Consider the following 15,434-nt stretch of genomic DNA (forward strand, 5'->3'; position numbering starts at 1 on the left):
TAGACTGACATTTGGGACCTGTCTTTAAATCAGTCCTCGTGTAACATAATTAGATTGTATTGTAATAGATTGAAAATACATATATCAAGACTAATTTTTGACCAAGATTTGAATGTATAGATCTATTGACATAGACCATGATTTTGCGCTCACGATTGCTGGGGAGGTCAAGTGGCACGTTTGTTCCACTCCATTGACATAACAAGGTTCCCACCCAGAAATGTCGTGAACCTCATTGAAATAAATTTGATATGATTAAACAGCTTCCCTGCCAGATCGTCCCCCCACATCGGGATCTCCCACATTCCTGCGACATTGGCAAAGTTTAAAACAGGCTTATAAAGTGGGAACCAGTGAAGGGGACCTGCTAGGGGCGCAAAGGTTAAGTATAGTCCCTGAGGGGAAAGGGATATGTCCAGGAGTACCGTAGCATTGTCCCCTGGACAGAGGGCAGTGCCAGGAGCGGGCCCCTGCTGTGGGCCTCCATGGGGTGTGGGGTGCTTCCCAATATCTGCGGGGAGGGGTGGGGGGGATGATCTCAGGATTCCCAACGTTGCCAGTTTTTCCTGGCCCCAACCCGCCAGCATGATGGCCTGGGTCATACCTCCTGATATTTTTTCATCCAAATGTTTCACAATATAACGAGGAAAAACCAGCTGTGCAGCCACCGAGCTGCATGCCACTTTTCCCTCCTGAGCCAGCACTTGGATGAAAAATGGGAAAAATCCGCCAATAGAAAATGAAATGGTAAAATAAATAAATATCGAAAAAGAATATGGAAACAAAGCTAAAATACTTAGAAGATAAAGCTACATTGTAAAAATATACATAAGTTAGAGTTGCATTTATAAAACAGTGCCCAAGGTAAAAAAAATGCAGAAAAATTAAGAGACTTGAGCATTTGCTAAGAACCAATAATTGAGAAATAATTTTAAGCCTAGCTTCCTGAAGTAAACCTATTTTGCAATACTATGCTTTTGCCCAGATTTGTAATCATAATTCATCTATGGAATGAATTGGCTGTCCATTGAACATCCCACTGGAAGCAATTTTGGATGAATGTATAAATTGCTGCATCAATCTTAATAGCTTGATTGTGGCCTTAAGGTGCTATTCAGCATTTGAAATTAAGCTCTATTTGAGGTATACTGTCTTCCTTTGAAACATGAGTTAGGCCTTCACTGTGACTTCAGACTATTTTTTCTCACTGCCCATGATATGTTGCTTTTAGATTACTACTAAATACCATTACACAGTCTGAACATTCTAAATTTAGACAATTTGGGGGAAAGAGCTCCTCATTATTCTGTATGTGAAATCTCAAACCCGTTCCTTATGAATGGGTTTGCAATCTTGCCACCTGTATGCTGAGTAAATCTTCCTCCATTATGCTTTCGTTTTAAAATTTTATAATTTTCCATTGAAGAGAAATATTTTGTGAGTTACTGATCATGTATCGAGATCAAGGTGGAGAGATAATGTTAATATTAGTATGCATCTCTTGAGAGACATTTAGTCCATCTGTAGAACTGTAAATAGTCCACATTTGACCATATTTAGTGAGTGAGCCTAAAATGGTCAATGTTCTCAATTTACTATGTGACTTAATGATTAGAAGGGCTAATAACAGTTATTGTAAACTAAAACAATGGGATGTGAGAACAAATGGCAACCTTTACTGCCTTTTCCCAATGTGAGGCAACCTTTAAATGAAGAGATTATTTTGATTTTCCAATTCTAGTTTAGATTATTAAATATTCTCAAAACACAATGCATTGATATAATGATGCCGAAAAATGTTATCGTGATGTTTGCCACTGAAACATTGTGCTTTCCACTGAGAAGGAATTCTTCAATATTTCTATTTTCACTTCTCTTCAGTTCAACCCAAAGATAAGAGTACCAGTGATTTTGAATGTAAAAACATTATCCTCATATTTTTAATTCAGTGTGTTTAATAATGAATCAAATATGAAAGAAATATTTTTTAGGAATTTTGAATGATTGCAATTTATGTTGATTTTGTTACAGTATCCGATTAACGTTGTTTCCATTTATTGTTTTGCTTTGCCATGTAAACAGAATCATGATATTCAATCACACTTGCTCAGTTAGTAATCTGAATTGTGCATGTGGCCGTTCAAAACAATAACGGAACAATAACTGAATGCAAATAGTAATGCAGCGCACAAAACTTAGAGGTGTTTCAAATGTGCTCGTTAAGTAGATGAATATCACATGCCCTAAACTGACGATTAAGTGAAAAGCATGCAGATCTTTACAATGGTAAGTTACAACACTAGGAAGGAATACTGTTATTAAAATTTTAGGTAAGAGGGAACCATGAATTACATAAATTCCACAGTGTCCTGATATTTTTGTTTGGATATCTTTATCGAAGTGTTACAATCCCAGTTGATATTACGGGAATATGCTAGAATGGAACCTGGGCTCAAAAGACATTAAATTTACCTTTTTTATAAAACAGGGATGAACAGAGTCACGGGACCACTAATTCTCTGTAACAACAAGGAATAAGCATTTATTAAACATGAAAAAAATTGGATTATAATGAAATACTCCTTTACACTCCCTGATCTTAATAAATTCACACAGATTTTAAGATTAACATGGAATACAAAGTGCATTGTAAGCTACATCTGTCTCATTAACACACAAAGTCCCTTTTAAGCACACAATATGACTGTGTAATGTGGTGATATGCATATGGTCCATATCATAGTTGGATGGTGTGAGACCTCTAACCAGCAGGTGGCGGTACAGACACACCATGCGGTTTCAAGATCAAGGTCATGAGACCTGGGGCCTGCATATAAAGAGAGGCTCATCCGGCCATCTCCAGAGGAACATGATATGGAGGGTAATAAGATGTACATGTAACAGGTCAGAAGAAGCTGTAAGTTCCAGAGGAGTAGCAAGACTCCATGATAACGTGCTCTGCATCAGATTGCCATCCTCCCCCGTAAGACACAATAAAAGGATCTGGTTTGGACATATCAAAGTGCTGCTGAGTTCATCGTAAAGTACAAAAGACCAAACGCAACATGGTACCAGGTGTTATAAAGATTTGAGGTTGGCAAAGACTTTAACACCGGTCTGGTGAACTGCAACCTGAGGTGACCCAACGTGTAAGAACATGCTGGAGCTACAAATGGACGAGGTTAGGGGACGCTGCCACCTCCGCTTCATGGGTAATATAGAACAAAATTGGTGCTTGTTTGAGCAGCAATTCCAACCCTACCTCTTAGCCTAGGTCGGCAGGAGCAGCCTAAAGACAGGCTTCTCGCATTGCTGTTAAAGGCAGCAGGTCCAAAGGCGGCAGAGCTCTGTAATACCTCATCTTGTAGAACAGAACAGAAGCTACGATGACGTGTTACAATACTTCAAATGATACTGTTCCAGGAGAAATGGCAAAGCATGTAGTCGGAATTTGGTGAATACGCGTACCCAGACAGAAGGGCTTCAATCGGAACCCCGCAGTGAAATGTGTTTTGTGGATGAGGTGCCTGCACAACAGAGCAATGCACCTCGCTCAAGTAATCTTTGTATCAACAGTGATAAGGAAGATAGTGGCATCAATGCTGTGACATGGTCTCAGTGCGGGTGGCCATTTTGAGCACACTGATAACATACAACAAACAAAATTTGGTCTCAATGTGAGCAGCTATTTTGGGCAACAATCCCGCCATTTTGTACCACGGTGAGTCCAGCACCAAGCGGGGCGGAAATTTTGGGGACCGATTGCAATGAAGGTCATGGCCTCACTGATACCATTGAAAACAGATGGACCATTCCAATATAGTTAAATGAGTCTATGGTAAACTGCAAGCTTGACACAGGAGCAAAGGCAAACCTCCTCAGTGTGTGTGATTTGCACGCTCTGCTGCAGAAGCTGGCGATTGTAAATTTTCCACTAACACTGGTTGACTACAGTGGGCATGAGTTTGAAACTATAGGGGAGTGTAAACTAGAAGCCTGAGTGCACAATAAAAGACATGTTGTCGCGTTCTCCATTGTGAACACAAATCGTGAATCCATCCTAGGAGCGATGCATGTGAGTTCCTAAATTTGGTTCAGCAGATATGTAGCCCAGAGAAAGGATGGCCAGTTGAACACTGCACATCCCCACAGGATAATAGAGTATGCGCAGTTTATATGGATACAGAGGGAACCCTAGTGGAGCAAGATGAACCAGACGAGGGGACAGAACTGCCTGTGAGCATTCTGGTTAACAGTTTTGAAGAACGTGCAACGACTCAAGGGCATGATACAAGGATATGATGAACCCATTAAAGCATCAGCCGCTAAAATTGTGTGCGGATGAGTCGCAGATCATCGGCTTCACAGGCTGCACAATCAACTGGAGGGAAGGCAAAAATGTAACAGTCCAAGAAACTCGAAGAAGACAAAACTGCAGGAGTCAAAGCAATCCAAAAACAGCGACAAGAACTACATACACGGAATTGTTTTTCAACTTTTTCGGGCCCGCTACAATTCCACCGAGTGGAATTTTAAGCCCAGGAATGGCGGCCAAACAAAAGGCTGATTTTGAAATTGGCTCCCTATTTCGAAAACATGTATTTCCATGTGCACGGTTACATTTTTCAGGTGAAAAGACTGACGATCATGCTGAATTCAAGGCCGAATACCAGAAAAAATGTTTTGAGGTTGCAGACCATGATGAAGTGAGACGGATGATGAGCTCTATAGGCTGCTAGCGCAGCTCTTCTCCAGCAGCACAGATGAGATTTCAGATATAATAATAATAATAATCGCTTATTGTCACAAGTAGGCTTCAATGAAGTTACTGTGAAAAGCCCCTAGTCGACACATTCCAGACCCTGTTCCAGGAGGCTGGTACGGGAATTGAAAGCCACCGGTCGTCTGCAAGCAATGACGTGGTCGTCACGGGAGACGCCTGGGACTCTGTGAGCTGTAACAGTCTCAAGATGGCGCTGGTAAAGAAGGATGACGACGATGCAATGTCAGATTTTGCAGAGGAGACGCAGTCCACCGAGAACGAGATAACCATTGACAATGTTGGTCTGATTAGGGAGCAGTTGGCTCCAGAAGCAGATGGTAACACATATCATGCACACAATTTCATTTCGGTGGTGGACTCCTCAATGCATGAAGCCAGCAAGGTGAATTCGACGAGCAGATGACTATTTCAGAAGACAGTGACACAGCTACGGATGACATGTTCATCAAGCTGCGGGGTGACAGTGAGCTTCTGCTACCCACTTTGGATGTGGATGGCCCAGATCTCAGCAGTTTAATTTTGAGTGACGAGAGCCTATCTCATGCGACTCGTGCAAGACAGGGGGACAATACCCAACGGTGCGGGTGAGGTGGAGCCAAAAAGACCACCACAGTTAGGATATGAGGCACTGGAAGAAATTACTGAAGCTGAAGATTTCAGTAGACCACCACAGCCTACTAGGTCAGCACAACATATTCAAGAGGTAGCAATGCAGACAGACCCGCCCATAATGCAGGTCAGCTGCTCCAGAAGCTAAAAGAAGAAAGAAAGGCGCTGGTAGGTGCACTAGCAAAGAACTACTAAAGAAGACATCGAAGAGGAAGTGACGGAAAATGAGTGATAATGATACCAAGAAAGTGGATATTGGCAGTGCGGCTGAAGCTGGTGATGTTCAGCCACAGGCCAGAGGCAGCTCCAGTGATGGCGAGCAAGTCACTAATGCTTCAGCAAGCCGAGCTGAGGCGAGGTGAGACTGCCAAACATAGTTCTATCCTCCATGCCGACACCAGAAGCTGAGGTGATCCAGTATGCTGATGAGGCCGCAGAAATGGGCGTACTCACACAGACCAGAGATGAAGAGACGCCGAGACCTCATCGGATACCTCACTGCTCAACAACAACCCAGCGCCACGAAAGAGGCCACGACAGGAAGGCGACAAAGAGACACACTAGAGCACTTCACCGTGTCCAGAAAATAAAAAAGAAAAAGAAAAAAGGCTGGGAGAACCACGTATCCCACCGGCCAACCAATATCGACAGCATCTGCAGTTAGCAAGTAACAACATGCCCGAAAACGAAAGCGACTGGTAACGCAGATTTGGCAGTCTTGAACACAGGCATTTTAAAAATACAGGACAAAGCACAAGACAAGCATGAAGTCCGGCAAGTGAGCCAGACTCTACAGAAGGAGGTACCGACCTAAAACGATGATTCCTCCACAGATCGTAAATGGACATTTTTGTAAAACTTGCTCACTGTCCCAGTGACATGCCATATCTGTATAAAATGTATGTTGCCTATAGAAAGAATGTTATCTTGATGTTTTGTGAGGAAGGGGAACGTGGTGTTATGTCTATGGGCCATATTATAGTTGAATGGTGTGAGACCGCCAACCAGGAGGTGGCAGTACAGACATACCATGAGGTCTCAAGACCAAGGTCATGTGACCTAGGGCCTGTATATAAAGCATCGCCAGAGGAACACAAGATAGAGCGGGTAATAAGACATACATGTAACAGGACAGCAGAAGGTGTAAGTTCCAGAGGAGTAGCAAGATTCCATGATAACGTGCTCTGTATCAGATTGTCATCCTACCGCACTAGACACAATAAAAGCATTTTAGTTTGGACAGATCGCAGTGTTTGGTGAGTTCATCTTAAAGTACAGACATAGACATAGACTTGGAACATACAGTGCCAAAGGAGGCCATTCGGCCCTTCAAGTCTGCACCGACCCACTTTAAGCCCTCACTTCCACCCTATCCCCATAACCCAATAACCCGTCATAATCTTTTTGGACACTAAGGGCAATTTTGCCAGACCAATCCACCTAACCTGCAAGTCTTTGGACTGTGGGAGGAAACCGGAGCACCCGGAGGAAACCCACGCAGACATGGGGAGAATGTGCAGACTCCGCACAGACAATGACCTACCGGGGAATCGAACCTGGGACCCTGGCGCTGTGAAGCCACAATGCTAATTACTGTGCTACTGTGCTGCCCAAACACAACATGTAAGACGCACTCCTCTCCGAACCCAAGTGAATGTCTGTGGATTTCTTCTCAAAATCGCCCAAGATAATTCTTATACCATGAGTCACCTTGACTCATTGAACTCTGGCTTCCACACGAGTGATTTCAAATTCAGCTTTTTAAATCTTTTTTTAAATTATGCTTTCCCTCCGATGCTTCCATCAAGGTTTGATTTCAGTTTCTACACTTCTCCCTTATGGTTTCCTTTGTCTTAAAGGCTTTTCAACAAATTCTGAGATGCAGCCACTGATTTTGACACTTTTTTCAAATACTTTCTCCCAAACTATAGTAATTTCTCACAAACGTCACATTACTGCAGATTTCTTCCTGCATTACTGAATAGTAATCTGTTCTGGTTCTGGGTTTCATCTATTCCATTAACTCCAGACGTCTTGGAGACTTTTCATTTTTCTAGTTTCCTGAACTAACTGCAATTTCGGTTTCCGCCATCTGTTCTCTTAACCATTACTCTATAGTATGGATTTTCTTCTATCAAAGCTGAGAGGGATATTCTCTCTTCAGCCTTCTAAAACCAATTCTGTCTGACAGAGCTGTGAAAGCTGCCTTCTCTCTCATGTCCTGGCTGGCATTTCCCAGGCGTTGAAATTTAATTTTCCCACCGGCAGCACACTCCCATCAGTGGGTTTTGCGGCCGCGTGGGGTAGTTGCAAAGGAAAATCCTAATGACAGTTTGCGGGAAGATAGAATCCTGCCACCAGAGAACAGTGAGCAGCCGGGAAACACGTGGCTGGCGGACAGGAGACTCCTGCCCCCTTTCCAACTGCAATCAAATTAGCTAGCTTACAAGGCCCCAGGTGCTAAGCAACAATTTCTGGCTTATTTACTCTTCATGCCGTAGTCCTCTCTAAACACAATAGAATCACAGTTGGAATTGAAATCAATCCCTGCACATACAAACACCTTGGTCCAGCATGAATCTATCTATAGGTTTTACCCTTCTAGCCTCAAACCTATTAAATTAAATAAATTTAAAATTATATCTTATTTCTGATATTTAGCTGTAAAAATATAAATCCCTTAAAACTGCCTTTGGTTTCCCAGCAGAAGGAATCTTTCGAGCTGCAAGCAGGTTATCAGGACTCAACGTGCCATGTTCTGCACCCAATACTCAGGCTGGTATTTTGACTTGTGAACTTCAGAACTGCCCCTATTGTGCTCGTTTTTTGGAAAACCCAGACCTCCAGCTCAGTGATTCAGGAAGTGGTGACTCTGATGCTGATGGTGTGTACGAATTTACACAAGACATTGCGCAAGGTGACCAAAGAGATCGGATACACAAGAACAAAAAGAAACCAAAGGAAAAGAATAAATTAATCCAGCTTTGGACGCAATTCTCTGAAAAAATGAAAAGAATTGTGGAAAGTAAATATTTCAACCGTGGGATTATGATAGCCATTCTGATCAACACGTTAAGCATGGGTATTGAGTACCATGAGCAGGTAAGGGTTAATAATTAATGTCTGTCTGGTGACTGGAATATCTTGCAAAAGAAATGGTTTTCAGCAAATACTTTCTGACCTTGTTAAGGATTTATATTATTTAGCTTGACAAGCCTCAAAATGCAGTCTGTTTATTATTTTATTAAACACAATTTGCATTTAAAGGTTAATTGACTTACTAAGGTCTGTGTTCTTAACTAAATTGGAGTATCAAGATACGAGAGCAAGTAAAATTGTCTTTTGGGGTCATGCATGCATTGTTGAAACATCATGATGTGGCATTTACTGTCAGCTACTGGAGCTACGGTTTGAAATTGAGTGTCTGTTTGAATGTCACCAGGAGCTATGGGCCTGATGACATGCAACAAAAAGATTGGAATTTCGTGAGGCCAATCAGTTATGATAAACTTCCTGTGACCAACATAAGAGTAAGGAGAAAGGGTTGGGTTTAGGACATGTGGCCACCATGTCAGTCAATGTGTGAGTTAATGAATAATGGTTAATATTATGAGAGTTGAGAAGGCTTGTGGTCAAAAGCACTTAAATTCTACTGTAATTAAGATTTGATAGCACAGTACAAATATACAGCATCAGTTGCTTAGGCAGAATGAATTCCGAGTTTGTAACAATTTGCAATCTATAGGGCTTTTGAGTGACAAATAATCTTCTGTACAAGTTTACAAATGGTAAAGCAGTCCATAATGGAACCTAATTTTGTGGAAATTTAAGTCGGGAAAATTCCCAGCTAGGCACACCAGCCTCAGGAGAAACTGCCCGAATATCGGAATTTTCATTCCAGGGCTGTTTAAAAGGCCCAACTTGGTGCTCTGGGACTTGTAATAAAAATAGTAAAACATAAAACAGCACACCATTCCTCACACCCCTTCAAACTCCCCAAACACTCCCAATGCCCTATCCATCCCAACACATGCCCCACCTATTCCTAAAGGCCCTTCATGCCTTTATAGTCACATCCCATGGCCCCTCATATGTTCATGCCAATCCAAGCCCCTCTATCGAGAATCATAGAATTTACAGTGCAGAAGGAGGGCATTCGGCCCATCAAGTCTGCACCGACCCTTGGAAAGAGCACCTCATCTAAGCTCACACCTCCACCCTATCCCCATAACCCAGTAACCCCACTTAATCTTTTTTTTGACACTAAAGGCAATTTTAGCATGGCCAATCCATCTAACCTGCATATCTTTGGACTGTGGGAGGAAACCAGAGCACCCAGAGGAAACCCAAGCAGACTCCACACAGCCAGTGACCCAAGCCGGGAATTGAACCTGCGACCCTGAAGCTGTGAAGCGACAGTACTAACCACTGTGCTACCATGCAGCCTGACTCCATAGAACCTTTGTGAACTTACTGCCATTCCATGCCCACATCCATCACTCTTTACCCTTACGCCTTCCATGTCAACGTAATTTTCCACATTGATATGTTTATAAACCCGGCTCCGGAGATTTCACAATGCAAGGTTACCCATGCCTCCAGGAGCAAGAATAAGTGACTCTATATATTGGTTGGGACACTGTACATTACATTTTCATTGGGTTTTTGTGTTTTTAATCATGTTCTGTATAATTGAAGATTCCTTTAAAAATAAGTTCAGATTGCTAACACAATATAAGGGTCAACGAAAGAGAAAATGCTGGAAAATCTCAGCAGGTCCGGCAGCATCTGTAGGGAGAGAAATGAGCTAACGTTTCGAGTCCGATGACTCTTTGTCAAAGCTAACAGACAGAGAAATTGGGAAATATTTACACTGTGGCGTGAGAATGAAAGATGAGTCATAGCCACAGAAACCAAAGGAAACCGAGTGCTAATAGCCACAGAAACCAAGGAGAAAGAGTGCTAATGGCAGTCCCCAGAGAAATGCCAAACAGCAGAGAAACTAACATGAGAGGGTGAACTATAGATGTGGGGGGAGGGGAAGGGTAAGCAAAGAGGAGAAAGGTGGATAAGATGGGGGGGGGGGGGGTGGTGAGGTGGGGGTGGGGGGGGGTGTTAAATAAATATGAAGAAAGACAAGAAAGAAAGAAAGAAATGGTGAAAGACAGTTAAAATGAAATGGGATGAAAACAAATGGGTCGAGGTGGGGTAGAGCTAATCATCTGAAGTTGTTGAATTCGGTGTTGAGACCGGAAGGCTGTAGCGTGCCTAACCGGAAGATGAGATGTTGTTCCTCCAGTTTGCGTTGAGCTTCACTGGAACATTGCAGCAGGCCAAGGACAGACATGTGGGCATGGGAGCAGGGTCTTTTGTTAAAATAGCAAGCAACGGGAACGTAAGGGTTCTAAATGCGCACAGACGGAAGATGCTCAGCAAAGCGAACACCCAGTCTGCGTTTGGTCACTCCGATATAGAGGAGGCCACATTATGAGCAGCAAATACAATAGACCAAATTGGAAGAGATGCAAGTGAAACGCTGCTTGACCTGGAATGAGTGTTTTGGGCGTGGGATGCTAAGTGTGGAAGAGGTAAAGGGCAGGTGTTACACCTTCTGCGATTGCACGGAAAGGTGCCATGGGTGATGGAAGAGGTACTGGGTATGGTGGAGGAGTGGACTAGTACTGGGTATGGTGGAGGAGTATGATTAATATTTCATTCTCACTCCACAGTATAAATATTTCCCACTTTCTCTGTCTGTTAGCTTTGACAAAGAGTCATCGAAATCAAAACATTAGCTCTTTTCTCTTCCTACAGATGCTGCCAGGCCTGCTGAGATTTTCCAGCATTTTCTCTTTTGTTTCAGATTCCAGCATCCGCAGTAATTTGCTTTTATAAGATGCTCAACAATCTATACATTTGCTTCAAAACTTGCATAAAATATTTAAAAATGAGAAATTATCCTGAAGAGATAAAATTATTACTTGTGGATTAGAATATGTTTATTGGGTTTGCATGGGGGACAGGTCTTTAAAAATGTGTATGTTGATCTGTATGTTGTCAGATTAGCAATGAATGTCTTTGTATCAAATTCCTATCTGGTAAAACTTCCAGGCTGGAACAATCTGGTCAATGTATCTAACCTATTTAATAAGAATCTTTAGTTTCCTATTGAAATAGGTTCCAGAGGAATTTGATTGTGTGAAGTGTTCATATAATATTACACAGTGTAATTCCCAGGCTGCAATCATTATAATCTTTGTGACTGGAACTGAAACGACCAGGATAACAGTCTCAGGAGACTATGATATTGTCGAGGAATTTGCAACTGAATGCACATAAGAAGATGATAGTTGTAGCTATTTTATTAGCTACGTTGTCCATTTTATATGTCAAGCAAGAAATGCTTTGTTTAACTCAAGTGAATATTTGCATCAATTATAAAGCATAAGGGACTGACAAACAGCATTGATTTTGGTCCCTTCAATGACAATTTATCTTTCTTGCTTTCTTGTTTATCCCTTTTTTCTCATCCTTCCCTGGTTCAGCTCTTCCCAGACTTATTTTACTCATCAGCCCTTGTAAATACTCTTTTCACATCTCCTGTTTATTATTCTGCCAGATAGTTGCTTTGTAAGGTAGTTCTGCACTGCATTGGCTTTATAATGAAGTCAAGTTACTTGGTAAAATATGAAAAATTATGAAGGAACACACTGCCAGTATTATATTCAGCACAAGTGCACATAAGCGTGATCTGTGACTTGGAGTCTCTGTATGACATCAAAGAACCATTGTTACTGCACTTGCATAGAACCACTACCTTTTGTGGCTTCCCACTGACTTGCCTTGCACTCTAGGTGGGAACTCAGTCATCGGCATATTGATGAGGACCGATTGTTAAAATTGGCCAAAATTGTCACTCCAAGACCAGCTGGCAACTCGCTAGGCCACTTTCCCACTTGGTAGTTGAAATTTGTATCATTTCAGTTTTGAAACCACTGCAACATTATGCCACTGTATCATGCGTCTGAATCCATAACAGCACCAGCCTCCAAAGTTGTTCTGTTTTACACTGGCATAATTTAGTATCAGTGGTCTGTGGAGTTACAGTCACATTTCTGATTGTCTTTGGTATTATCAGCATCTGATTTCAGCAGAACAAAAGATGCAGGCAAGAAAAATTATAAATAACCTAAATGCAATCTAAATTTTCAGTGACAAGCCAGAACTTTTACTTTTGTGATTTGTACCTTCCATTCTATTATGCCGCATGACCTTTTACCTTCATTGATTGAATCATGGCAGCATTATACCACGAGGAGAACCATGTTCATTCAAGTATAATGATTGAATGGTGACCTTCAAATGTTGTTCAGCAGAAATGTACTGCGATGTATTTTAATTTCAACATGAAAGATATGAGTTCAAAGCAATTGCACAAATCAACCTGTTTTTGGCCTGTGTGTTGCAGACCATAGGTTCATTAAAAATATTTGATGAACGTTGGGATAGCTTCAAGTATGTTTCACATTAGTTATTAGATAAAGCTTGTCAACATCATTGCTACACTCCCTCCAAGGCTAATATGTAATTCCCAGGGTGCAGTGCACAGAACTGCTCATGGTACCAGGTGTAGTCTAACTCGGGCTTTGTATAACTGAAGCATGACATCAACCCACTTGTATTCTAGTCCTCTGGATATAAAGGCTCATTACATTAACCTATTTGATTATTTTCTGTACCCTGTAATGATATTTTAATAATCTATTTACTTGGACTCTATGTACCCGAAGTGACTTTGGGCCTCCACTGTTTCTAGCTTTCCTTCATTTTGAGTTCACAAGTGGATCGTATTTTCCTACATTGAAATTCAGTTGCCAGTTGGTTGCAATTTCTACTGATTTTTATACTGGCTACAGTCTCCAGGAAACTGCCTTAATGCATTCTGCCATCATTATATGTATTTGTAAAATTCCCACCCTGTCACCTAATTTGCTGCTCCCTGCGAGACACTGATGTTTACTTGAGTAACTTCTACAAGCATTGACAACTCTCTGGCACCTCACTTGTGTTCACCTGTGAACTTGGGTTGTGAGTGTTGGCAGCTTATATAATGTGGGGGACATCATGGGCGAGGTTTTCCGACCCCCCGCCAGGTCGGAGAATCCCTGGTGGGAGGCGAGAATACCGCCCCGACGCCTGCTGCAGTATTCTCCAGCGCCGTTTTTCGGGCAAGGGCGGGATCGCCGCCACGCTGGTCGGGAGCCATTGACAGCGGCCCCCCGGCGAATCTCCAGGCCCCGATGGGCCAAGCGGCCATCCATTTTTGGCCAGTCCCACCGATGTGAATCATTCAACTCACACACCAGCGGGACCTGGTGTAGTGATCTCTATATGTGCATGTACACAAAGGGTTAATGTGTAATCAGTAGCACCACATGATCACCCGAGGGAATGGACCAAAAGGCAGCCACATTGGGTCTCTCTCTCTCTCTCTCTTGGGTGCACTGTCACCAGGGCAATAGCAGACCAGTTCAGATGGCTAGTGGTGTTACGTATAGTTACCGTAGTTAGATCTTGTTAACCTTATCACTAGTATCAAAGTTAAAGTAAAGAACTCATGCAATTATTGTTATAGTTACTCAATAAACCTTTTGTTACTACTGGACGAGTTTGAGTCTTCTTCATCGGGATTCAGAAGACCTTCTAAGGTTTGAGTAGCACATGTTACCTACCACACAGGTAACAAAACACCTGGCAGGTAAGTATGCGTGGGCGGTCCTCGGGGGGGGGGGGGGGGGGGGGGGGCGGTTGCAGTGGGATCTGACCCCGAGGAGGGCCTCCACGGTGGCCTGGCCCGTGATTGGGGTCCACCAATCTGCGGGCGGGCTTGTTCTGTGGGGGTTCTTGTTCCTTCTGCGCCGGGTCCCTGTAGGGCTCAACCATATTGCCCGGGGACGGCGCGGGGAAGAGAACCCCACGCGCATGCGCGAGCATACGATGGGCGGTCCGTGCATGTGCGGAATCACGCCGGCCATTCGGCGCATGCTCGAACTCGCGCCGTTCCTTCGGCGCCGGCTGGAACGGCGCCAACCCCTCCGGCATCTACCTAGGCCCCTAGAAAGGTGAGAATTCCTCATCTTGGGGGGCCGTTGACACCGTAGTCATGTTTCTGGTTTTCCCGCCGGTGTGGAGACTTAGTCCCCAGAAGGGAGGATCCCAGCACATAAGTCTATCCTGTGAATATATAACATCTACATTTATAATCATTCCTTAAGCCCAAAGAAAACTGAAAATGGAGGTCGAAAACTGAAAATGCAGGTCCAAAGCAAGGAAAATAATCAGCAATGTGAACTTCCCTTATAGCTTGCTGATAGTGTGACATTATACAATGTAGAGCATGTGAAGAGTTAATGTTATGTTAAAACTAGCGACTAGAGGGAGCGAAGCGGCAGTACTATAAATTGCACTGACTCTTAGATTTCTGAGAGAGTCGAGAGAGTGAGCTGAAGAGAGTCCAGAAGATGGTTCGGCATAGGAGACACATTTATGTATTTGAGAGATAGAACATAGAACATAGAACAGTACAGCACAGAACAGGCCCTTCGGCCCTCGATGTTGTGCCGAGCAATGATCACCCTACTTAAACCCACGTAACCCGTATACCCGTAACCCAACAATCCCCCCATTAACTTTACACTACGGGCAATTTAGCATGGCCAATCCACCTAACCCGCACATCTTTGGACTGTGGGAGGAAACCGGAGCACCCGGAGGAAACCCACGCACACACAGGGAGGACGTGCAGACTCCACACAGACAGTGACCCAGCCGGGAATCGAACCTGGGACCCTGGAGCTGTGAAGCATTGATGCTAACCACCATGCTACCGTGAGGCCCCAAATCTGCAGTTAGAGATAGCACAGTTTAATATAGTAACCTTATACTTTAGGAATACGTACAAATCTTATTTAGTTAATAAATTAGTTTTGTTCATTAACAAAGCTTGTTGTTCTTTGTTCAACACTAGGCATCAAAGCCATCC

The 15,434-nt window shown here is 43.0% G+C and overlaps 1 protein-coding gene across 4 annotated transcripts in view; it reads left to right on the forward strand.

Moving 5' to 3' along the window:
* Positions 1-15,434, forward strand: part of cacna1ha (calcium channel, voltage-dependent, T type, alpha 1H subunit a) — an 806,165-nt gene that overhangs the window by 539,372 nt on the left and 251,359 nt on the right. For 3 of the 4 annotated variants that reach the window (XM_038819421.1, XM_038819419.1, XM_038819422.1), the window contains one exon: positions 8,097-8,494. In XM_038819421.1, the coding sequence (XP_038675349.1) occupies positions 8,097-8,494 (398 nt within the window). The remainder of the gene's footprint in view (positions 1-8,096; positions 8,495-15,434) is intronic. The other variant, XM_038819420.1, reaches the window with a different exon arrangement.

Source organism: Scyliorhinus canicula, chromosome 15 (assembly GCF_902713615.1).
Source record: "Scyliorhinus canicula chromosome 15, sScyCan1.1, whole genome shotgun sequence".
Taxonomy (NCBI): Eukaryota; Metazoa; Chordata; class Chondrichthyes; order Carcharhiniformes; family Scyliorhinidae; genus Scyliorhinus; species Scyliorhinus canicula.